The sequence below is a fragment of the Myotis yumanensis genome, unplaced genomic scaffold (assembly GCF_028538775.1).
Source record: "Myotis yumanensis isolate MYYU_CA2020_CCGP unplaced genomic scaffold, mMyoYum1.0.hap1 SCAF_1, whole genome shotgun sequence".
In the NCBI taxonomy this organism is placed as follows: Eukaryota; Metazoa; Chordata; class Mammalia; order Chiroptera; family Vespertilionidae; genus Myotis; species Myotis yumanensis.
In genome coordinates, this window is record NW_027223752.1 from 211,223,542 (window position 1) to 211,249,118 (window position 25,577).

At 40.0% G+C, this 25,577-nt stretch overlaps 1 protein-coding gene across 2 annotated transcripts in view; it reads right to left on the reverse strand.

The window, feature by feature from the left end:
* GABRB1 (gamma-aminobutyric acid type A receptor subunit beta1) overlaps window positions 1–16,874 on the reverse strand; it is a 376,389-nt gene extending 359,515 nt beyond the window's left edge. For both annotated transcript variants that reach the window (XR_011468725.1, XM_070397125.1), the window contains exons 1-3: window positions 16,287–16,874; window positions 16,040–16,131; window positions 15,523–15,590 (exon numbers count right to left, since the gene is read on the reverse strand). Coding sequence is in view for 1 of the 2 variants with exons in the window: in XM_070397125.1 (XP_070253226.1) it covers window positions 15,523–15,590; window positions 16,040–16,131; window positions 16,287–16,366 (240 nt within the window). In the remaining variant the exon portion in view is untranslated. The remainder of the gene's footprint in view (window positions 1–15,522; window positions 15,591–16,039; window positions 16,132–16,286) is intronic.
* Window positions 16,875–25,577: the final 8,703 nt, after the last annotated feature.

Below are 25,577 nucleotides of genomic sequence, written 5' to 3' on the forward strand. Positions count from 1 at the left end.
GGGAAAACACCAAAATTATATTTGCCAGATGGGGAGTGTCTGGACTTAAAAAATTGCCTGTGTGCTGCCTGCTAAACACTGATTTTAACTATGAGATTCATCAGGTTTTTTTAATCTACAAGACATTATCGTTATCTTGACCAGTCAGCATGGATGCTACACCTAGAGAGAACAGAGGTGAATTTGTTCATTTCACGTCTTAGGCTACAAAATATTGGGCATCACTGTCAAATCCAGCCAAATGCCTTTCGAATCAGGGGATCAGCGTGAACAATGCTGTCTCAGCACACCTGAGCCATTTTTTTCTAGCAGTTTCATATCAGGTCCCAAAGTCAGGAAACTGCTGATTCTGGGCAAAAGTGTAAAATAACTCCAGTTTTCCCTCTCTCCTCATGTCCTTTTCTCATCTCTGTCCCTTAAACAAACCTGTTTGCTCATTCAACCATTCATTCACACTCTGGTCTAAACACAGGAAATGAAAACTACAATCACTGTTGACTCTCTCAGAGTTATTTGTATTTCAGTACAGTCAAAGCTGAAGATATTGAGATCTGATGGAGGCATTTCAAGCGGGTCACTTCCCAAGTAACCTGAAATCACCTTCAGTAGATGCCCCCTACATACACTACCAACAGAGGCCCATATTTTGACTCAAAAACAAACCTCCACTCAGTGAGGCTGAATAGTATTGAAAAGGAATAATGGCGTTTGGTTTGTTTGACTTTGGATTCATATATCTCTGTCCATTTTGCAGAACCACTAGTGCAAATTTAAATGTGGAATAGTTGCATGGTGCCTATGCAAAACCAATTCATCAAGATATGCTTACATTCTACGACACTGATTTTGAACACAGTAAGGCAGATACCATCTGTTGATCCTGAAAGTCCTTCTCTTCCACAAATTCAGAGAACCAGGTTATGAAATCCCCTTGGAGTGGGGGACAGGGCAGAGGGGTTGTGATGTCAGTGGAAAGAATATTTTATCATCATGTAATGTGGTAGTTGATTTAACACACTAGTTATAACAAATTACTGTGTGGATGTGAGAGTTTCAGACAAAAGTTGACATTTCAAAGCAAACATACCATGTAATTGCAAGGACAAATTGGAAGCAAAAATGACTGGATATAGATAGATAGACATAGACAGATGTATATATATATACACACACACATATATACATATATATACACACATATACATATATATTAAATATATAATTCTGGATTAGACATATTTTTTACTTTACACAGTATTTTCAAATTTTAAGTTTCCTGGTTATCTTTTAAAATATAACTTATCTGATCCAAAACTTCTCCAGATTGGCTAAAGAACCCCTCTTCCATACTATATTTTTTGTTTGATTTTCCTTATTTTTAAATTCCATTCATTTTGTAGTCATCAATCAATTTATTCTTTATATATATATATATATATATATATATATATATATATTTTATTGATTTTTTTACAGAGAGGAAGGGAGAGGGATAGAGCGTTAGAAACATCGATGAGAGAGAAACATCGATCAGCTGCCTCCTGCACACTCCCCACTGGGGATGTGCCCGCAATCAAGGTACATGCCCTTGACTGGAATCGAACCTGGGACCCTTGAGTCCGCAGGCCAAAGCTCTATCCACTGAGCCAAACTGGCCAGGGCCAATTTATTCTTTAATAATCTCTTAAATGTGTCCAGAAATAGTGATAGTCCAGGTGCCCGTATGGAAATAACATTTTGAAAGTGAAAAGCAGTCATTATTTCTAAAGCTGATAAAAGTTGTGTGTGTGTGGCCTGGCCGGTATGGCTCAGTGGTTGAACATCAACCTATGAACCTGGTGGTCATGATTCGATTCCTGGTCAGGGCACAGGAAGGGGTTGCGGGCTTGATCCCCAGTAGGGGGCATGCAAGATGCAGCTGATCAGATCAGTGATTCTCATCATTGATGTTTCAATCTCTCTCTCCCTCTCCTTCCTCTTTGATATCAATAAAAACATATTTTAAAATAAAGTTGTATGCATGTGTGTGTCTATATATGTAAGTATATACATGCATAAGTATAGAGGACTCCAACCTGCCATGGCTTGACTTACAATTTTCCAACTTTAAAATGTTGCAAAATTGATACCTAGCCAGTAGAAATATGCAGTCAGTACTTCAAATTTTTAATTTTGATTTTTCACCAGGCTAGTGACATGATTATGATACTCTTTCCTGGTGCTGGGCAGCGGCAGTGAATCATAGGACAAACAACCCATACTCCAAAGTGTATCATGTTGCCAGCATTTTCTGGATACTGTGTATTGTTTTCACATCCCATCATGTCTATGAAACAACCATCTGTGTCTCCTGCTTCTGCTGAGAAGAGGAAGGCAATGAGTCTTGAGATGAAACTCAACATAATTTCCCAAGTGCAGGCTAATGTAAGTGTTCTGAGCACATGTAAGATAGGCTAGGCTGAGCTATGATGTTCGGTAGGTTAGGTGCATTAAATGCATTTTTTACTTAACGCTATTTCCAGTTGAGGATGGGTTTGTCAGAACATACCCCCACTGTAGGTCAAGAAGCTCGCGCAAGTGTGCACACACACACACACACACACACAGGCATGCATTGATATTTGTATGAAGTGACTTTGTGTCTGTGAAACTAGCTGTGCCATGTGATGAAGTTGTTTCTATGGAAACAGCTCATGATTCATGATCAACATAAAAGAAAATTACAGATGAAGGTATAAGGTAGACCTGACAGAGAAACTATTAATTCCAGAATTAAAATTTTAAATGCCATTATTACTCTTTTTTATGACTAGAAAAATTCTTTTATAATCATAACAAATGGTATTTGTTATTAGTCCCTGCAATAGGCAAGGAGTTACATAAAAAGCATAAAAAATACAATCTGAAACTCCTGGAGCTTATATAGTGTGAGAGAAAAGGACGAGGTTAATAAGTAAAAACCTTCTGCATGCTGAAAGATGATCATTGTTTATATTGGGTCTTTCGTCTTTTCAGGGTCTTGATTTTTTATCTGCCCAATACCCGTTCTCCAGCAGAATTCTCTCTAGTGTGGCTACAGAAAAGGTTCTGCAGAAGAAAGATGACTTCCTGTGGGTTTTGAAGTAGCTCTAGGTGCATTTGGGTGGGAGAGGATTGCTAGGAGGGAGAAATGATGGCCTCTGACATGAAAAAACATTCTAGGCACAGGAAGGATTTCAGATAAATGTCATTGAACTGTCTCTCTGAAAACCACAAAACTGTTTCTCTTGACCAGAGAATTGTATATCATCACCCTGAAAATAATAGATCAGAAGAAGAAAAACCTCCCCATGAGTCACAGAGTGTTAGAATAGGCAGAGGTCCTAGTGTTCAACAAATCTATCCGCCCCCCCTTTCATTCCCCCCATAGCGTTCAACAAATCTATTCCCCCAAACAAACCCTCACATTCAAGCAGGATATACTCCTAGCAACTTGCCTGATTAATCCTTTCAGTGACAGGAGCCAGGCACCTAGCCTCTGACTTTTCGGTTATATTCAAGGGGCCTTAAACCTGTGCTCCTTTTCAGTTGAGGTAGGGATGGAATAGCTGATTGCTAACGGCTACCTACGAACCCTCTTTATTTGAATATATTCCCTGAGCTGCTTCTCTGGCTCTTTCTCTAAACTAAATAAAACAATCTCTGAACATGTCTTTGTTTAAACAGATATCCTCTTTCTAGGAGACCATTTGGGGTGGTGGTGAATTCTTGTTTAAAATCATCCCCACCAGGCCTTTCAATTGTTTCAGTTCTTCTGCAAAGCTCCTGGGAGCCACTTTCTAACTTCCTAGAAGCTAGGCTTCATTTCTCCGGGCACACTATTGGCCGCACTTGTGCTGTCTGTTATACCCAGTTTCATCACACCCCAAATACGATTTATATGAGAACTCACACTGATTTCACTGCTTGGAATCATTTTAGGGACACCATGGAGAAGAGAGCAAGTGCTACGTAAGTGGGCTCCCCACACATCTATTTTCCCCACCTCTATGGTTTTATAAAGGCAACTGAAACAGAATATAAAGATCACTTCTCTGGGGGAATTTGAAAAGTTTGGTCTCAATCCTGTCAGGGTCCAGGTCTTCCTAGATAAAGAACAATGCTGCTAGAGATTAAAGTTGACTGCACTGTAGTCGCTGTCTTTGGCCAGCACCCTTTCTCCATATCTCTAACCAGCCCATTTCAGCCACCACGTCTCTGGGCCCCAGGATTTCTCTCGGGACAATTTGCCTTATTTGTGAACAGAACTATAAGAGCCACCAAGAAACTAGTCTTTTTCGGGATAGTTCCAATTTTTACTATTCCACCTCAGTGTTCCCAGAAGTACCTTATTCAGAAACAGAGAAGGGTAGAACAGATCGATGAATCTCAGAAGGCAGGTGAGGGTGGGTGGGTGAGTGGGAAGTGATTAACATATATGGGGGGCCCATAGGCAGACTATATAGTATGGTGAAGGCCTGGGAGGGGCGGGTGCAGGGTGGAGGGGGTCAGCATAATATTTTTTAAGCAAAAAATTCAAAAGGATATATAAAGAACTCTAAGTATCCCTCCAGCTCATTCTCCTAGTCCTGGGTCCACTTCTAAGAGAAACCCTGTTACTCATTTCTTGTGTATTCTTCCAGATACTGCCAGTGCTTATACAAATATGTAAATATATATGTTTCTAGAGAGGCTTCTTTTTATATAAGTGAGAACATTCACTAACATTGTTTTACTGCTTTTAGAATTCTGTCTTATCTCTTGACAATCTTCCCAATGCCCTTTAAGTTCTCACCATGGTGAATTACCTGTAGTTCCCAGAACACTCCATGCTGTTTTCAGGCACATCTGCTAATGCCTATGCCCTTCCTTTGGTTTGGAAGGTTTTTCTGTTCATTTGCAGCCTATACATGCTACGGACTAACCAACCTCTTTAAGATTCATGTCAAGCATTAGCCCTTCACCATGCCTGAGAAACCACCCTTCCATGCACCCACAGGATCCTGGACTTGTCTGTATCTATCACAGCATCTACCACATTGTCCTAAAATAACTTCATGTATACATAGTTTTGTACTCTGTAAAATACTTGAAAGTAGGGGGCATGTCTTGGTCATATTTCCATCCTTAGAGCCCAGTTTAGGCCATGAAAAAAGACTAATTTTCTATGTTGGCCAGCCAGCCCCGATCAGCCTGACTGGGGCCGGCTGGCCAACCTCTCGTGGTCCCTCCCCAGCCAGCTGGTCCCCATTGGCCCCGATCAACAGCCAGGCCAAGGGACCCCACCCATGCACAAATTTGTGCACTAGGCCTGTAGTTGTCTATAAGCATATGTTGGGCCCAAACACCCAAGACCATGTTAACTATGGATGTTTCAAAATCTTTCAAAGGGGGAAAATCTTCACTCTGGAATAGAAGATTTAAATATATATATATATATATATTTTAAAAGAGTGTAAATGCCACAGGACATCTCATCTGCTTTATTCACAAGAGTAGTTGAAGGAATACTCTTGGAAAAATGGCCTTTAATCTTAAATATACAATATAATGATGGGTTTTATTGGAGCTGAAAGGGTGGGAATACTCTAGGAATTTAATGAAGGGGTAGCAGAAATAATTACCGGTAGAAAAATACTATGAAAATGAGGTAACTAGGCTCATGAAAGAAACCCACACATCCTTTTTGTGGCCAGCCTTCTTTCTAAGTTATCACCTCTGATAGGATTAATTATAAACCCTTTCTTGAGCATTTCTTCCAAGTGCCATGTAATAGATTGTTATTTACTACTGACTATTGTCTTCTTTCAGTAGATAGCAGTTAAGAGATTTCATGAAATGCACAATCTACTGGAAACAGGAGTACTCTAAAATACAGAAATTCGGTGGATGGTGGTTTTATGAAAAATAGGATTCAGTGCTCTGAAAAACTTTATGGAGAAATTCTGTACTAACATGTAATCCTATCTAATAAAAGAGAAACATGGTAATTAGCCGTACCTCCGCTACCCTTCCCATTGGCTAATCAGGGCAATATGCAAATTAACTGCCAGCCAAGATGGCGGCTGACAGCCAGGCAGCTTGAAGCGAACAGGAGGCTTGCTTGCTCCAGTGACAGAGGAAGCCAACGTTCCCCGCCTGCTGCTGCTGGCCTCTGAGCTTGCAGTTTAAGAAACAATGTTATAAATATAGATGCTAAACAAAACCCAGAAACCTGCTTTCAGTTAGCCGGGCTTCAGCCAGCAGGACCACAACATTGTTTCAATTATAGAACAAATGCAGATCCCTGCTTTCAGCCAGCCAGGATCTCAGAGCTGGAGTGAGCAGGACCGCACCAGTGTTACAATTATAGAACCCAAACAAACCAGATACCTGCTTTCAGCAGCCAAGACCTCAGAGCTGGAGCCAAGCCTCAGAGCTAAAGCTGGCCCAGAATAAAAAAAAAAGAAAGAACAGGTTGGGAGCTTCAGTCGCCCGCCAGCCTGAAAACGGCCCTCAGCCCCTCACCCAGACTGGCCAGGCACCCCAGTGGGGACCCCCACCCTGAAAGGGGTGTGACCAGCTGCAAACAGCCATCATCCTCTCATCCAGGCTGGCCAGGCACCCCAGTGGGGACCCCCACCCTGATCCAGGACACCCTTCAGGGCAAACCAGCCGGCCCCCACCCGTGCACCAGGCCTCTATCCTATATAGTAAAAGGGTAATATGCCTCCCAACACCGAGATCAGCGGAGCCGCGAGGCCTCCCGGCACCGGGATCAGCGTGACAGGGGGCAGCGACCAAACCCCCTGATCGCTCTGCAGCTCTGTGTGTGACGGGGGCGGGGCCACAACCTCCCTATCTGCCCTGCTCTGTTCGTGACAGGGGAAGGCACCCCAAACCCCTGATCAGCCCTGTTCTGTGCCTGATAGGGGGTAGCTCCCCAACACCCTTATCGCCCTGCGGCTCTGTGTGTGACAGGGTGCGGCGCCCCAACCCCCACCCCCCCCCCCACGGGCCCTGCTCTGTGTGTGATGGGGTAGAGCCATAACCTCTCCATTGGCCCTGCCCTGAGTGTGACAGGGGGTGGTGCCCCAACTCCCCTATTGGCCCTACTCTGTGAGTGACAGTGGGGAGCTCCTCAACCCCCTGATAAGCCCTGCTCTGTGTGTGACAGGGGGGAGCTCCCCAACCCCCTGATAGACCCTGCTCTGTGCGTGACAGGGGGTGGCGCTGCAATCTCCCTATTGACCCTGCCTTGAGTGTGACAGGAGGCGGTGCCCCAACCCCCCAATCGGCCCTACCCTGAGTGTGACTAGGGATGGCATCGCAACCTCCCGATCCACCCTGCTCTGTGCATGACAAGAGGCTGAACCTAGGGATTGGGCCTGCCTTCTGCCACCCGAGAGCAGGCCTAAGCCAGCAGGTTGTTATTTCCTGAGGGGTCCCAGACTGCGAGAGGGCACAGGCCAGGCTGAGGGACCCCCCTCCTCCCCAAGTGCACAAATTTTTGTTTACCGGGCCTCTAGTCAATTATAAGCATATATTCACCCATCTTCCTATTATCCTCAAGGATAATAATGCCATTTGATTTATTAAACTAAATCATTTGGAAAAATTTAATACCATTTTTCTTCTAAAATGCTTTACCATCCTTGAGAATGCAAGTTTTCTTTCTCTTTTATATATATATTAGAGACCTGGTGCACAAAAATGTGTGCACTCAGGGGGTCCCTCAGCCCGGCCTGTGCCCTCTCTCAGTCTGGGACCCCTCTGGGGATGTCCACCTGCTGGCTTAGGCCCGCTCCCCAGTGAGACATCCCTCTGGGAGCCCGGGACCCCTCGGGGGATGTCCACTTGCCAGCAAGGAACAGCCTAAGCTGTAGTCGGATATCCTTAGCACTGCTGAGGAGGCGGGAGAGGCTCCCACCACCACCGCTGTGCTGGCAGCCGTCAGCCTGGCTTGTGGCTGAGCAGAGATCCCCCTGTGGGAGCTCACTGACCACCAGGGGGCAGCTCCTGCATTGAGCGTCTGCCCCCTGGAGGTCAGTGTGTGTCATAGTGACCAGTCATTCCCAGTTGTTCTGCTGTTAGGGTCAATTTGCATATAACCCTTTTATTATATAGGATAGAGGCCTGGTGCATGGGTGGGGGCCAGCTGGTTTGCCCTGAAGGGTGTCCCGGATCAGGGCGGCGGTCTGGCTGGGGTGCCTGGCCAGGCTGGGTGAGGGGCTGATGGCTATTTGCAGGCTGGCCACATCCCCTTCAGGGTGGGGGGGTCCTGCTGGGGTGCCTGGCCAGTCTGGGTGAGGGGCTGAGGGCGGTTTTCAGGCTGGCTAAGCACCCAGTGGGGACCCTCACCCCATGGGGGTGTGGCCAGCCTGGGTGAGGGGCTGATGGCCATTTTCAGGCTGGCCACGCCCCCCAGCAACCCAAACTCCCAGCCACTCCTTTTTTTCTTTTCTTTTTTTTTTCAGCGCCTCCTTCAGCGAAGGGCAGGGCAGGCTGGAAGCAGGTATCTGGGATTTATTTATCTTCTATAATTGAAACTTTGTAGCCTTGAGCGGAGCCCAGGGCCGGCCAGGGCAGGTGAGAAGCTTGGCTTCCTCCATCGCCGGGGGCAACCCAAGCCTTCTGCTCGCTCCAGCTCCGTGGCCCCCGCCATCTTAGTTGAGTTAATTTGCATATTCTCTCCTGATTGGCTGGTGGGCATGGCTTGTGGGTGTAGCGGAGTGGCAGAATGACAGAGTGATGGTTAATTTGCATCTTTCTCTTTTATTAGTGTAGACTAGAGGCCCTTTGTCATGGCCTGCAGGGATCGGGCCAAAACCGGCAGTCCAACATCCCCAGAGGGATATAGTAGTGTGTAAAGCGGCAGGCAGCCAGGAGGAGCCTGAGCCCAGGCCAGGTGCCACACTGCTCCCACTCATCCTGGGCCTGCTGCGCCTGCCACAGCCACTAGGTAGGCTCTCTGCTGCTCTGCTGCGGTCTCCACACCCGTCCTAGGGCGATATCCGCATACCCATGAGAAGCAGCTGTAGGCTCACACCCAGTCAGTCCCAATGCTGGTCCCAATCCTGGTACCAGTCCAGATGGGGGAGGCGTATGCAGGGGGAGTGTCTGTGGGAGAGGCTCACAACACCGCAGCTGTGCTCACCAGCCCTGAGCCTGGCGCCTGGGCCCATCAGTTAGATGAGCGGCGCTCCCACTGTGGGAGTGCAATGACCGCCAGGGGGCAGCACCTGCATTGAGTGTCTGTCCCCTGGTGGTCAGTGCATGTCATAGCAACCAGTCAAATGGTTGAACAGTTGCTTAGGCTTTTATATATATAGATTTTTATTGATTTCAGAAAGGAAGGGGGAGGAGAGAGAGATAGAAACATCGATGAAAGAGAATCATTGATCTGCTGCCTCCTGCACACCCCCCACTGGGGATCGAGCCTGCAACCTGGGCATGTGCCCTGACAGGGAATTTAACCATGACCTCCTGGTTCATAGATCAACACTCAACCACTAAGCCATGCTGGCTGAGCAATGCAAGTTTTCACTTATGTGTGTTTTGAGGGTGCTATTAAGACTTTGGGAGGCATGCCAAAACAGAAAGCATCAGATATAAGTGATATTCAGTTGAGATAAACACACTTGCTACCAGACCACCTGATGGAAAGATTCTAGGTGCAATAGGTAAATCCTTTAGGATATTCCAGTCCTAGAAAATAACAGTTTCCTTCTGTTTCACATTAAGTGTTGAAAAAAGTATTAGTTTGGCAGTAGTGGAACAATGTTCCCAGTTTGAATACAATGGACAGTATCAGACAGAAATATTTCTAATTTGGTCCTGCTTCCAATATTCAATACAATATAAACCAACCATCAGTCAAGTTTCATTTTGAAGACTATTGAGCCAACATTTCTCATTTCAGTCTTTGGGGATCTGTTTAACTAGGAGAAAAAAGGAAGATAATGCCATGACCAACTAAAATGGTGATTCAAGAAGCCTGAATTGCCTGCAGTAATTGCTGCTATGTTCCCAGGAGACTACCATCATTTGTACTCAGTGGGAATTCAATAAATACTTGTTGGTTGACACATATAACGGGAAAATAAAACAGTACAGATGGACTCCAACTAGAGAATAAGATGGAGAGGAAGAATCTTGATTTTGATAATCTGAACTCTTTAATGGCCTAAGTTTATATCATTGAATATCTGAATTATAAATAGGTCTAGCAATCATGTCATTCGCCTTCATTTTACAGAGAAGACACCTGAGGCCCAGAGAAGTCCAATGACTCACTCAAGGTCCCAAAGCTAAATTCCAGGGATAATTTTTGAGTTACCTAGCAGATAGGAACCAGCTCCTGGAGTAAGGCTGCCTGGTTTCAAATTCTGGCTCTGCTATTTGCCAGCTATATATCTTCTGAACAACTCTTTAACCTCTCTCAACCAAAGTCTCCCTCTCTCAACCTCATAATAACTGCATAGCCGTAAACAGAGTATTAAATGAGCTACTAATACAAAAGGAAAATCTATTTAATAACCATACTTGATACATAGGATATGTTCAGTAAATGTTACTACTGTATTACACATTTTAATACCCAGTGTGGCCTTGTGATCCTAAGAACAAAGGCTTTCAAATGTGAACTCAAACTCTTAAAAATCTGAATAGGATTGCTTAGAAGTGGCTTGAGGCATAAAAAGATCTTTATGTTCTCTCCAAACAGAGAGGCAAAGGGAAGTTTTTCCTCTGTCAGCTTTTCCAGATGGTGGAATATTGTAACCCAGCACCTAAAAGTGAGACCTGATCGATTACTCATATAAGACAAAATTTTATTTATGTCTTTATTTAACTGCTGATATCTGTTCCTCCCTTTAAATGGTACTGACCTATTTCCTCTATTTGCAAAGGAATTCTATTATAACCTCAGAGAATTTACTGACAGCAGCAAGAGTATGTTTAGGCTATTTTACAAAGCTATTGCAAGTGCCTCGATAGGGGCAAAAACACTTTGCAATGTTCTCTATTCTGAAGAAGAGAAGTCATTGGTGTTCTGTAAAGCAGCAGGATGGCAGTGTCAGAATGACAGTGCTTGGCAATATTTTCACAGCCATCATTTAAGGTTGGCTGATTCATAAGTATTGACACAGTTAGGAGGGCTGCTTATTAGTGTAAGTCAAGCCCTGCGATCCAGGCTCTTGCCTTTATTCTGTTGCTTATCATCAATTACTAAACTAAATTTTCCTTTTGAACACAGCTATCTGTTTAAACTACCTGGAAATTAACTTGAGACTTAATTTGGAAACTTGGAATAATACTATTCCTAGAGAAACTTAACAGAAAAAAAAGACGTTCATTTCTTAATAATGCTAAATCTTAGAATAATGTACTGCAGCCTTTGCTGCTCCAAGTGTGTCCACATGTCAGTGATTGGCATCACTGGGAGTTGTTAAAAATGCACTGTCCAACCCCATCCCAGAACTCTGATTTAGAATTTGCATTTTAATATTTTAAAGTTCAGAGTAATTCTGATACACTTAAAAGATAGAGAAACACTGATTTGAAGAAATAGGTGGGGAGGGAGTGATTCTGACAGGTGGTTACTATTTTGTGTTACCAAGATGATGGTAAATAGAGATAAACTGAAGTGAGTAACAGAAACCTGGAATCAAATATTAAAATAACAACAGCAACAACAGTGGACTTTAGCAACACTGATGTTTAGTGAATTATATTTGCTTTTCTTTTAGGCATTATTTATACAGTTGACTTATTTTAGTTCTGTTTTTTTTTTCTTTTGGTTGTTTTTATTATTTATAATGTATATAAAAAAATTCACAGTTGCATCCATCCATGCACGAAGGAAGGAAAGAAAATAAATACTTGTCAGTCATCTATTACTGGGAATGGCTACTTTAAATCGGATTCGATAGATGTAAAGTCTTCTGGGAGTGGTCACTTGGGCCATGGTGTCTTTAGATCAGAGGCAGGGAGCTCTCTGGTTGGAACTCCTACTTGTTCAAAAGAAGCCACCTCTTTAAAAGTCCTTGAAATATGAAATACAAGAGTTCACCCACTTGTTTGCATGTAGTTAATATTATGTTTCCCCAGTCTACTACAGCTACTACAAAGAAAAGACTTGGTTATTGTTATCTGTTTCACTGGGCTTATATTAGGAGATGTTAGTGGTTACTTTAAGGCAATTTCTGGAGGCTACTGTCTCTTTTTTGTCCCAACTGCCTCCTGTTCATTTTTAATCATCCTAGAAAGTGTGTGTGTGTGTGTGTGTGTGTGTGTGTGTAGGGCTTGACAGAAATTGTCGAGAGGTTAATTTAACAATAAATGGAAATCACAGTGGTTTATAGTCACTGGCACATACACAATATATCACATGATGTCAGAAGAAAATCCTTCTTAATTCAATCAATAATATTATTTCCTGAAAAGAAAAGCCTTGCTCTTAAGTATCTATTTTTTTTTTTCTGCATTAGTATTATTCTACAGAGGCTTTGTATTCACTGCTCAGTAACTATGATTCTGGATAGCAGAGATCATTGACTGTAAAAGATGTCTATTTTACTTTTTTATTTGGGAAAAATATTTTCTATCCTGAAGTATATAAATCAGAAAATATTTTTGATATTATGCTAGTCTTTAAAACAAACAATACCATAAACCAATATGGAATTATATTATAATTTAAAAATAACAAAATTAACATAACCTAGTTTCAAACCCATTAATGTAATGTATGATTATCATGTCATTTTCCCAGCAATGGATGGGTGGATAATAACAATAATGAATAAGAATATAAAAATGAACAATGCTTTAGTAATGAATTTTTGTCTGAATTTTCCTTAAAGCTATTTTATTATATTATTTGTCCATTCTTATTTTTTAAATTAATTTTGGTGAACATTTCCTATTACATAACTTCAAAAGTTACTGTCCATCGGGCTACTAAGACATGATTAATAAAATAAGCAATGGTGTTATTTCCCATAGACAGTTCCTCCCTACTTACATTATCTAAAAACCAAAGCATATTATAGACCATTCTCTTAAACAGGATCAACCATCCAGGCTGTGTTTATACAGAACCCTCAATCCTAAAATTCCTCTTTGTTTTCCATTTTTCTTGGAGTTATTTCCAATCTATTCATTTCAATGTTTTGTCAGAGAAAATATTAAATCAACATTGGGTCTTGTTGGTAGCTATCATTAAAAGAAGAAACAAAGAGGAATAAGCAAGTCAAGTTTTATTATTTTTCAGTGCTAGTGCTTTTTATTTTCCCATATAGCTCTAACACTGTTGTGGAACGGTAATTCATATTTTAGTGGAATGTATTTTTCATTGATTTATCTGCTCAGTGAATATTTTTTTAAAGCAAATACATATATATACACATGGCGCAGTGAGTAAATAGATTGTATTGTTCCATCATTAGGAGCTATTTCCAGTGGCACGGCAATTAAATTATTTTTCTGAGCTTATATATGAAATTCAATACAGAGCTTTTTTTGTTGTGGTGGTTGTTTGGGTTAATAGAAACTTCCCAATTCAAATTAAAAAAACTGAAAAGGTGTTTGTAAATATAGTCAACAGAATTATACATTTTTTACAATTCTAAAAAGTATAATGTGCCAAACAGAATACTGACTACTGGCAAAGGCATTGATTCCCTTTGAGCTCTCCTAATCCTCTCCTATTTTATAAATTACCTATGTGGGTACTTACAAGGTGCCAAAATCAAAGAATAAAAATATTATTATTTATCTACATGATACAAATTACTTGTTTTTTTCTAATTTGTTTAGCGGCAATAGCATAGATTGAGTATGATTTGCATATGTACACATGTTGTTATGCTACCCAATGTTTGTAAATATTGTGTTTTGGGTTGCTTTATTTTAGTGACATGTATGTGAACAAAATATTTTAAATAAGTCAGTCTATTAAAAATCTTTTCCACATCAGAAAATATTCATTGTGCATTACTTTTTAAAAATTGGTTTTCTTTTTCTAATACAATAATTAGATGACTTATTTTGAAATAGTATTTTAAATAAGCTATTTAAATCTGGGTAGATTACTCTTGGGGTGAGCACTTCCTAAGATATGTAAATGCCTAATCACAATGTTACTAATATGACATAATTACAGTATGTCAACTGTAATTGAAAAATCAATTTAAAAAATAAAGTTGGGTAAGTTACAACTATAAAATACAGAAATGTAATAGTCATACTTTTTATTATAATCATATTCAATAAATTATAAACATATTTCTCCCTTCCTGTCCAAATCTTTAAAAAATTCTTAAACCTTAGCATGTTAAAATAGAATGACACACTAGTAATAAAATGAAAAGACAATTCAATAGCCTTTACAACTATAAACCGATAAAATCCCTAAAGGTTTTAGTCTTTAAATTATTCAGGCTCTCTAAATTTCTGCTGCCACAATATTTTTTTCGCAAGCGGAAAAAAATGACATGTTGCTCACCTAGATCTAGCTGTTCCCTAGGTGGTTGGTTCTAGAAAAGCAACAGGCTTTCCCCCCTGCCTTACCGGAAGCAACAGTTAGAAACTCTAACAACTAGAAAACTGCTACCCCTCAGTGGTTGGAACCAGCCAATAGAGAAACTGTCAGATATGATTTCAATCCATTTTTGCAATAGCTTCAGAAAGGGAGGAGAAAAAAAACAATAGAATGTTAACCCTTGGAAATGAAAGGACTGCGCTGTTAACTCTCGCCCCCTTCCTTCCACCATGCTTTTAATCAGCAGGCTTTTGCAGCATGCTTAAGTTTCCAGGGCAAAACAAAGCAATAACCAGAGTCATTCTGTTTCATCTTAAATTTACAAAATGCAACAAGGCAAATTCATCAACCCCCCACATGGGAACAACACGAGCCTGCCCAGAAGCTGGCTTGAGCACTTTCGTATTAGCAAGCATGGACTATTGTCTCAGCCTGTTGCTCCTGCCACGGGGTGTGCTGGAGCCTGGAAGGAGGGAGGGGACACTGAAACCTCCTCCGTGTGCTTGTGTACTCGGTGCTGGGACTGAGTCTGTCCGGCTCCAGGCTGCGGGGAACAGACCTGGAGAAAAGGAGGCTGCGGACCCGGGTCTGAACACCCAAGTGCAGGCCGCCTGCCGCCGGCAGATGGTGCCCTCGGCATCGGAACACCAAAGGAAACCCTGCTCGAGTCCCGCTCAGACTCCGCCCCACCCGATCCGCGGCTGCCTGTCACCCGTCTTTCCCCAAATAGTGCCGGGCACGTTTCCTCCGGGACGTCGCAGTAGCCCGAGTGTGTGTGTGTGTGTGTGTGTGTGTGTGTGTGTGTATTCAAAATACAAACCAGGGGCCACAGGGTGTGTATGTGTGTGTGTGTGCCAGAGCGGGGAGCGCACGCGGAGTGGGACTCCCGCGGCCGGGGCGAGATGACCGCCAATGAAACGCAGAGGACGCGGGGACCGGTCCATTTCGTATCTGCGTAAGCCCGTCCTGAGACCACTCACCATGTTCACTTCGGAAACCATGTCTATGCTGGCGACATCGATCCGCATCCCGACGTCCACAGGGGGCCCTGCCGGGGAGATGGGACGTATTAGGGGCATATTCTCAGAGTGGCGACAGACTGGGGAGGGGACAGGGGCTTCCTTGGCACTTCCTACATTCTGAATGGGCTCCCTGGACTCCCATCTCTCCTAGTGGGGGGGAGGGGGGGACAGCTTGGGAAAACAGGTGTGGGCACACGCGTGATGCAGTGACTATGCAGAGGGTGTGTCGGCCGGGGTAAGGTTGGCTCTGCCTGGGGTTTCATCCACCTGCTACTGGGGGGATCCTGTGTGCGTGTGTGCATGTGTGTGCGCGCGCGTGTGTGTGTGTGTGTGTGTGTGTGTGGTGTGCGCCCAAGGCGTAGGGCATAGTGCACGCTTACGAAAATTACATGCTTTTTTTTTTCCTGACATTTATCTTTGTCAGGAAAGGAGAACTAGGTGTGGGTTACAGGTTGAAAAAAAGATGAAGCTTTACCTCCAAAGTCCGGCCGCAAGCGAATGTCATATCCTTTGAGCAATCTGTCCACTGTCTCTTTCACGTATGACATGTTGCTGGGCTCATTGGCGCTGAAGGGAAGAAGTGGGGACCGTATTCAGAATGAGCACAAACTGCGAGCAGACATAAAAATAGATAGGCACACCTACCCCCCAAATAACAAGCTACATGATCCAGCAAGCATGTAACAAGAAAAACACTCAGGAAGAAAAAAAAAATAGCCTACCTGTGTGCACAACAGACCATGGCAATCATCACAGGGAAAGAGAGAAGCCCCAAACTCTCTCGATTATGCACTGTCCACATTACTAACTCTGATTAAAGAATTGTCTTTTCGGCGAAGATTCAAGGAATGCAACTTAGTCGGCAGCAGGGCAGTAATTCCCGAATGGACCTGCGCATGCGCAGAGGGTGCTCTCGACCAAAAGACACCTTGTGCCTTGCAAACAATATTCCTAGTGGAACAGGCAACAGATTTCAATCCCTTTAAAGTTCCTGTTTGTGGTGCTCTGCGTCCTCGGAGTAGTCGGAGATATCCTGCTGTTTGCTTGTTGGGAATCCTACGTGCATGTGTAATGGGATTGGAGGTTGCTATGATCTTTTCCTCTATGCCCTCAACCTGCCTTTTTTTTTTTTTTTTTTTTTAACTCAACTCGCAGGCATCTGGCTAAGGCTGCCTGTGATTGGCACCTTTCGTTAACAGTCACACTGGTCCCAGAACTGGGAGTTTGGAGAGAGGGCGGTTCTCTGGTCGCCAGTGTGTGTGTGTGATGGGAAGGGGGAGGGAGGAAAGCTTGGCGGTGGGGTGGGGTGGAGAATGAAGTGAATGAAGAGGGAAAGCCAGAGAAGAAGGGAAAAGGCAGAGGAAACCCAGGAATATTTGAGGACTCCAAGAATCTGGTCCCCCTGGGAGGCTTTTTAAGACTTCCCTGTTAGAGTAGCCCTTCTCTGTGGGAGGGAGAGGAGGAGGGGCGGTCAGTTCCCGCCCGCCCCCCGCTTCCTTTCTTCCCTCCCCCTTTTAGTCTCTGCAGCCTAGGATGGAAGTAGGAGGGGGGAACAAGCAATGAGACAGCATCTCTGGGCAGGCTATCCTTTTTCTAGGGCCACTGGCCCCAAGTTCCACTTTTCTTCTAGGTTCTAGTGAGGAAAATCTCTTTCATAAATTGCCAGTATGTTAGCTGGTATACAGTACCCCAGAAGGGGCTCTGAAACACCCAGAGGGTCTAACCTCTGTTTGCAAGTAGATTGGGGTTCTGTAGGAGCAACAGTTGTGTGAATTCAATTAAATTCAAACAATGCAATTCGATAAATGTCACTGAGCACAAGTTAGGAGGGAAGCCCTGGGCTAGGGGTTGTTTCATTAAAGAGGATTCCTGTCCTAGAGAAATTCACAAATCAGACAGAGGGGTAAAAATATAGGCATATTAAATATAGATCTCTAGACAGTGTTATGGTGACAGGAAGGCTGTTAATTCTACCAGGGAGAAGTAGGTTATGGTTTCAGAGGAGAAATCTTTTTTGCCAGAGCAGGGAGAGAGGGGTATTCCAGAAGGAGGGAACGACATGTGCCAAATCCTAGAGACTTAAAAGACTGGTCTGCTTGAATAGCTACACCCTGAGAAGACTGAGCAGAATATAAACCAGTGATTCCCAAAGTGGGTGCTACCACCCCCCTGGTAGGCGCTGCAGCGACCCAGGGGGGCGGTGATGACCACAGGTGCATTTGGGGGCGATGAGTAACTGCTATTAAAATTTTAAAAAATTTAATTTCCAGGGGCTGAGTAATATTTTTTCTGGAAAGGGAGCGGTAGGCCAAATAAGTTTGGGAACCACTGATATAAACCAAGGAGGTAGGGATGGTGGGTGATGAAGGTGTAAAGGGAAACTGAAGCCAGACTATAAATAAAATTACACACAGTACTATGCAGATATGAGCTTCTGGAAATCACTGGAGGTTTTAAGTAGGAATGGTCAAGGTCAGATTTAGGCTTTTAGACAGAATGTTCTGGTAGAATAATCATAAGAACAATTAACATTTGTCATTTGCTATTTACTGGTTATTGTGTATACATTACCTATTATCTCTTTTAACTTTATAATAATATAAATGTTATATTATTCTCATTTTATAGATAATGATGCTAGGAATGAATTAGGGTAATGTAACTAGTTTAATATCAAACAGCTAATAAATGGTGGAATCTGTGTTTCAACCCAGAATTTATGAACCTAACTACCCTATGTTTTGAAATATAGACCCCAAAGGAGGAAACAGACAGGGAAAATGAGAAGAAAGAAGAGTTATTATGACAACCCCAAGCAAAGGGAACTGCAGCATGGAGAGGTCATAGACTAGTGCAAGGTTTCTAAATATAATGGGGGCATCAAATAATTGGGGAGCTCAGGGCTTGGAAACTTTCAGAAGGTGCTAATGAACTGTACAAACATTTATAAAAATGTAGATCTTGACACTATTCATATAAATTAATTTTATTTTCTCATTTGAGCCTCCTACCAACCCTAAACAATGAGGCTATTTCTTCTGGGGACAATGTTAGCTCTTAATCTGTTTTCTTAATTTTCTTAAAAGTATGTGAAGTCTACCTCTTTAATTTATATGGATCTTCTTTAATGGGTAAAGAGAATATTTGTGATTCAGGTTCTCACTGAAGCAAAGAACCTCTCTATACTGCACAGCTCTTTGCAAAAGCCAGGCTGTAGAAAATTAGATCTGTGGACATTTACTTCATTTATTTGTTCACTCATTTATTCTTCAAGTATGTATTGAACATCAACTGTCAGACACTATGCTAAAAGCTGGTGATACAACAGTGAAAAAGACAGCATACAGAGTCCCTTTGCACATGGAATTTGTCAACTGATCCATCTATGGGTGGTTGCAAATTGTCAGCCTTACTAGCCAAATTCTATTCATAAAAGAAGCATTTAGTTGGGTGTTTACTGTGTTTGTGTAACTTATAAAGCTTTTACTAGGATATATGTTTTCCAGTTGGTCATACATCCCCAAAGCTCCTTTTGAACAACCACCAGGATTTTATTTAACAATGTCTGTTAAAGAGCCAAGATTCTATCCTAGCATTAAGGAAGAATATCACTGACTTTGTATACTTGAATTCTAATGTTTAGCATGCCCCAGTTCAGATCAATTTCACTGAATTTGGCTTTTAAATTATGCCTTCCACCTACATGGACTCATAAGATATTCATTATCACATCTATTATTGGGATGCTATTGAGGATAAAGCCCAGTGTATTGTTTAGTATCTTATGTATGAGAACTAGTACTCTGAAAATTTTTTCACTTCCTAAATAGCTTTTACCTTATGGGCAATATGAATCCTATAATTCATTAATTTCCCTATTTGCTTTGGCCACTGAGAATATTAGAATTATAGGTACAATTCAGCTTTAATAATGATGTAAGATCTTAATGACCTGAATTTTGATATATTACATTTCTCCATGATGACTTGGAATTCTAAATTTGTTTTTCCTTTTTCACACTTTACTAACTTAAAAACAGTATGTTGCGCTGAATATATATAGTGTGTAAGCTGCCTTGAATAATTTCTGGCACTAATTGGGAAAGAAATAAATTTAAAATAAGAAATAAGTAAATAATTTTTAAAAATTAAAAATCACCAGATCCAGACACAGTGTGGGACTTATTATGGCTTGAAAAAGCCAATACTTACCTTCTCTGTGAAGTTGCTTGTCTTTCCCCAAAACCAACCCTCTTAATTAAGAGCTTCCCTCCTTCAAGATTCAAATCAATTTCCACTTTTTGTTCAACTATTCCTGCAACTATTATCTTCTGATAACTCTTAGAAGGACTAAAGGAGGATCCTAAAAATAATCACCCAACTAAGATGGAAGTGTCTGAAGATCAAGACATATTCTTACATTCTCTTAGTGAATGTGCTTATTGATTAGAATATAGAATAAGCAGCTTTAAATTCTGTTTTCAATTGGGATCAAACTTAGAAATGATGGTTTCACTTACAAATTAGTCTGGCTTATTTATTTATTCTTGTAAATACTGAATCCAGACAAATAATATATAGGCTAAAGCTCTTTTTAATAAGCTATATCAAAGACACTGTGTAGCTTTAATGTAGATGACACACCTTAAAAGGAGTACTACAGAATTTGTTAAAACAAAATAGTAAGTATTTCATTTTATAGTTTAAGATTATAACTAAAGTTCATTCCATTCAGTATGGCTTCTTTTTATTGAGCATCTATTATGTGTCTACCAAGTATACAACTCTGCAGTCATAATTAGTCCATTATTTTTGTCCTCAACTTAGTTTAAAATCTTATGTGAATGGATATATTAGCTTGGATATATGTGAAAGAAAGGTGATAATAATTGTTTGGAAGTAGTATAAAGGAGATTCTTAAACATAATTAAAGAATAAAGAAGTGCCCACCCTAACTCAATCCTGCATTTTCCAGATATTAACCTCAGTATAAAAAATTAAGCATTTGGTGAAATTAATGTTTCAAATTAGTGGATAGATAACATGTTTTCTAATGAATAATAGAAAAATATCTCTGAAAAAATAATTAATATTGTAAAAGCATTTCCTTATACTTTTTATTAAAATAAGTTTCAGATGAATTAAGGACTTAAAGGTAAAAAATGAAATCATAGAAATAATAGACAGGTACATGCATAATAACCATTCATCGTGTAATAAGTGAATATAGAACATATTTTCTCTTTGACAAATGCTGGTCAAAGGAGAAAAATTTTTTAAAAACTGTATATCGATATGAATACATAATTATAAAATTGTTTTTAAATCATATGCCTGAAAAATAATTAATTGTGATAGAGGCACTTCCAAGAAAATATGAATATTCAACATTTTACCAGAGGTATGATATTTCAATGAGACAAATAAAAGTGGGGAGAAATAAGAGAAAAATAAAAAAGGAACTAAACTTTCCTTATTTTCACATGGTAAGTCTGCCTAGAAAGAAAATCTAAGAGCATCTCCATACATATAAGACTACAATAAGAGAGTTAGGCCAGCTGGCTGGAATGAAGATCAAACAACATTTAAATACATGTTACCAGCATTACTATCCACAGCAGTTACCAACAAGAAAACATAATAGGAAAACTTACTTCATTACAATAATAGCAAAAACTTTAATGTATCCAAGAATAACTGAAACAGAGATGTGCAAGAGCTTTAGAGAGAATCTACATAACATTATGGATGGACATAAAGTAAGACCTAGACAAAGGAAAATGTACCATATTTGAGACGGGAGACTCAATAACTATAAAGATGTCAATTGTACCCACTCTAAGAAATATCATCCATTTGAATCAAAGTTCATACATTTGCAGTGGAAATTAAGAAACCAACCCTAAAACTCAAATGCAAGATTAAAGAGTAACAAAAAAAGGACAATAAAATGTTGAAGAAAAAAAAGGAGGGAGGTTAAGGGACACTTATCTTTGAGATACCAAGACCTATTGAACTATAGAAATTGAAGCAGTGTGTGTTCAGATCATGAAACAGTGGGATTCACATAGAGACAAGAAAAGATAGTACAACCAAATAAAGAGCATAAATATATCCCTCTCTTTTAGGTAAAAATAAACTATTCGATAAATGCTGTGGAGACAATTTATGACCTATAAGGGACAAAAAAAGTAAATCTTTACCTAATTACATGCACAAAAAGGTATTACAGATGGATACATAGCACCTTAGTTTTCTGTTTTAAAAAGGTTTAACACCAAGTATTATGAATACTGTGGAAAATATAATTTCAGAAACTTTGGAGATAATATTTATTACCACAATCTATCTTATGAACAATTTTTAATATTAATAGCCATACATTATACTGTTTATTAAATCTATACGTGGAATTTTCATTCTGTTTAATTGATTATGTTTTCTGACTTAACCTAATATTATTTTATATAAAATATGCAATATGTAACATGTAACACATAATATGTCATTGAAAATAACATACTCAATTATATAATACATATAATGATGCTTCAATATACATTGTGAAATGTTACCACAGTCAAATTAATTAACATGTCCATCACCTCACATAGTTACCATTGTGTGTGTGATCAGAATACTTAAGATCTACTTTCCTAGCAAATTTCAAGTATGCAATATAGTATTTTTATCTATAATCATGCTGTGCATTAGATCTCAAGAACTTATTCATTTTATAATTGATCAAAATACACTTTCATTTATGACATGATATATTTTTATCACTACCACTATTAGTAAAATTTTAATTTTGGCAAGGTATCACACTATTATTACCTTTTAAAATGTTTACATATCCTTTGTTATGCTTTAACACTTTATAGATTAAGCACTGTATTAATTTACTGATTATAAAATCTTGTGAAACTTTGTTATTATAGTAAATCTACTAATTAACTTAAGTGGTATTGTTTCTGTCTTAATGAAAATGGTCTTACTTAATTTTTCCATATGAATGTATTCTCTATGGGTTTATTATATTCTTTTAAAAAGTCTCTTGTGTTTCAGGCTACATAAAAGCCAGTTATGTAGATTTAACAGATTTTTAGCTGCTAATATGAAAAAAAGTCTTTCTTTTTTTTACTTGGTATTTTTCAGCTCTTCTAATTTATATAATATAATGTGGACTTTTGAGACTAAAACTTATATCATGTCATATATCCAAGTACATTTTAATTTATTTTTACTTTTTAAGCATCATGCTATAGCATTTTTGTAAATTATGTTATCTTCAATAAATGAATTTATATTTTATTATTTTTATATATTTATACTTCTTTTGAATTACTTCTCAAATTACTATGTCCAGGAACTCTATTTCCAGTATTTTTATTTTTTTATTTTTTTCTTTATTGATTAAGGTATTACATATGTGACCTTATCCCCCCTCTGCCCCCTCACCACGCCCCCACTCATGCCCTCACCCTCCTGGTGTCTGTGTCCATTGGTTAGGCTTATATGCATGCATACAAGTCCTTTGGTTGATCTCTCCCCCTAACTCCCACCCTCCCCTACCTTCCCTCTTAGGTTTGGCGGTCTGATCGATTCTTCTCTGACTCTGGATCTGTTTTTGTACATCAGTTTATGTTGTTCATTATACTCCACAAATGAGTGAGATCATGTGATATTTATCTTTCTCTGACTGGCTTATTTCACTTAGCATAATGCTCTCTAGTTCCATCCATGCTGCTGCAAATGGTAAGAATTCCTTCTTTTTTACTGTAACATAGTATTCCATTATGTAGATATATGACAGTTTTTTAATCCACTCATTTGTTGATGGGCACTTAGGCTGTTTCCAAATCTTAGCCATGGTAAATTATGCTGCTATGAACATAGGGGTGCATATATTCTTTCTGATTGGTGTTTCTAGTTTATTGGGATATATTCCTAGAAGAGGGATCACTGGGTCAAATGGGAGTTCCATTTTTACTTTTTTGAGGAAACAGCTCCTAGGGCAATGGAAACTAAAGAGAAAGTAAACAAATGGGACTACATCAAAATAAAAAGCTTCTGTACAGCAAAAGAAACCATCAACAAAACAACAAGAAAGCCCACTGCATGGGAGAACATATTTACCAATGTTATCACTGATAAGGGTTTAATCTCCAACATTTACAGGGAACTCATACAAGAGGAAGATAAACAACCCAATCAAAGAATGGGCAACGGACCTAAATAGATACTTTTTGAAAGAGGACATAAGGAAGGCCAAGAGACACATGAAAACATGCTCAAAGTCACTAATCATCCGAGAGATGCAAATCAAAATAATGCGGTACCATCTTACACCTGTCAGAATGGCTATCATCAACAAATCAACAAACAAGTGCTGGAGAGGATGTGGAGAAAAAGGAACACTTGTGTACTGCTGGTGGGAATGCAGACTGGTGCAGCCACTGTGGAGAACAGCATGGAGTTTCCTCAAAAAACTAAAAATGGAACTCCACTATTTTTAGTGATTACAAGGGTATTATTTTCTTGTTTAAGGAGAATTCTACCTAAACAAATATATGATTCCTTGTTTTAAAATATATACTCTGTCTTATTAATAGATTTCAAGTTACTGCTTTTATTAAAAATACTAATATTAATTAGTAAGAATAATAAACATTTTATAAGCTTATTATTTACCAATAATTTTTTAAACACGCCATAATTAGTGCTTATAATACCTTATGAAGTGTGATACTATAATTAGTTGTGTTTTACTGATGAAGTCACTAAGACACAGAAAGTTCATTAATTTACCCAGTATAAGAAATTAAATGACAGAGACAGAATCCAAATTCATGCATTCTAATGGCAGTCTATACTTTTTTACCAGAATGCTATTAATTATGAAAAAAAATTGCCACCACCAAATACTTATTAACCTCTACTGAGGTAATTATGTGATTTTTGTAAAGCCTCCTATGTAATTAAATGCCTTTAGATTTATCTGTGTTATGAGTTATTTGCATTTTCAAAGCAAGCCAGAATTAGAGATTTTTTTGGGTGTTTTTTGTTTGTTTGTTTTTTCTTTAATCACAACAGGCCTCTGCTCCCCAAACAGAATCTTATAAAGGGTCACCTGAAAGCCAGAAGCGCTTGCAGTGTTGTGACCACTGGCCGACCAATGTGGTGCCACGGGAAGGAGAATGTCAAAGACAATGGCTGCTAAGGCTGCTACCAATGACATGATGCTGTCAACTGTCACTTAAAAATGCTGCCATTCACAACCGTCCATGTGCAGAGATTTTACTGGTATTTTTTTTTTTTTTTAGTAGAAATTATTTACACTTTTCATCTCACTGGCTTCACAGACTAAACTTTTAGTACCGGGGATTAACCAGGTAACAAAAGTGTTACAAATATTCAGGTGAGTATCCGGGGGAACATTTTTCTGTCTAGACCAGTGGTTCTCAACCTTCCTAATGCCGCGACCCTTTAATACAGTTCCTCATGTTGTGGTGACACCCAATGCCATTGTTACAAATTGAACATAATTAAAACACAGTGATTAATCACAAAAACAATATGTAATTATATATGTGTTTTCTGATGGTCTTAGGAGACCCCTGTGAAAGGGTCGTTCGACCCCCAAAGGGGTCGCGACCCACAGGTTGAGAACCGCTGGTCTACTAGTGGTTGGCAAACTGCGGCTCTTTGGCCCTTTGAGTGTGGCTCTTCCTAAGCCTTAGGAGTACCCTAATTAAGTTAATAGCAATGTACCTACCTGTATAGTTTAAGTTTAAAAAATTTGGCTCTCAAAAGAAATTTTAATCGTTGTACTGTTGATATTTGGCTCTGCTGACTAATGAGTTTGCCCACCACTAACTAGCCTTCGGGCTCATTCATTGACTCAAAAAGATGTTGAGGATTACACAAATATAAAAGATAAACACCTGGGTAAACCCATCCGCACACCCACCTTATAATGCAAAACATGCTAGAAACAAGAAAAGAACTTC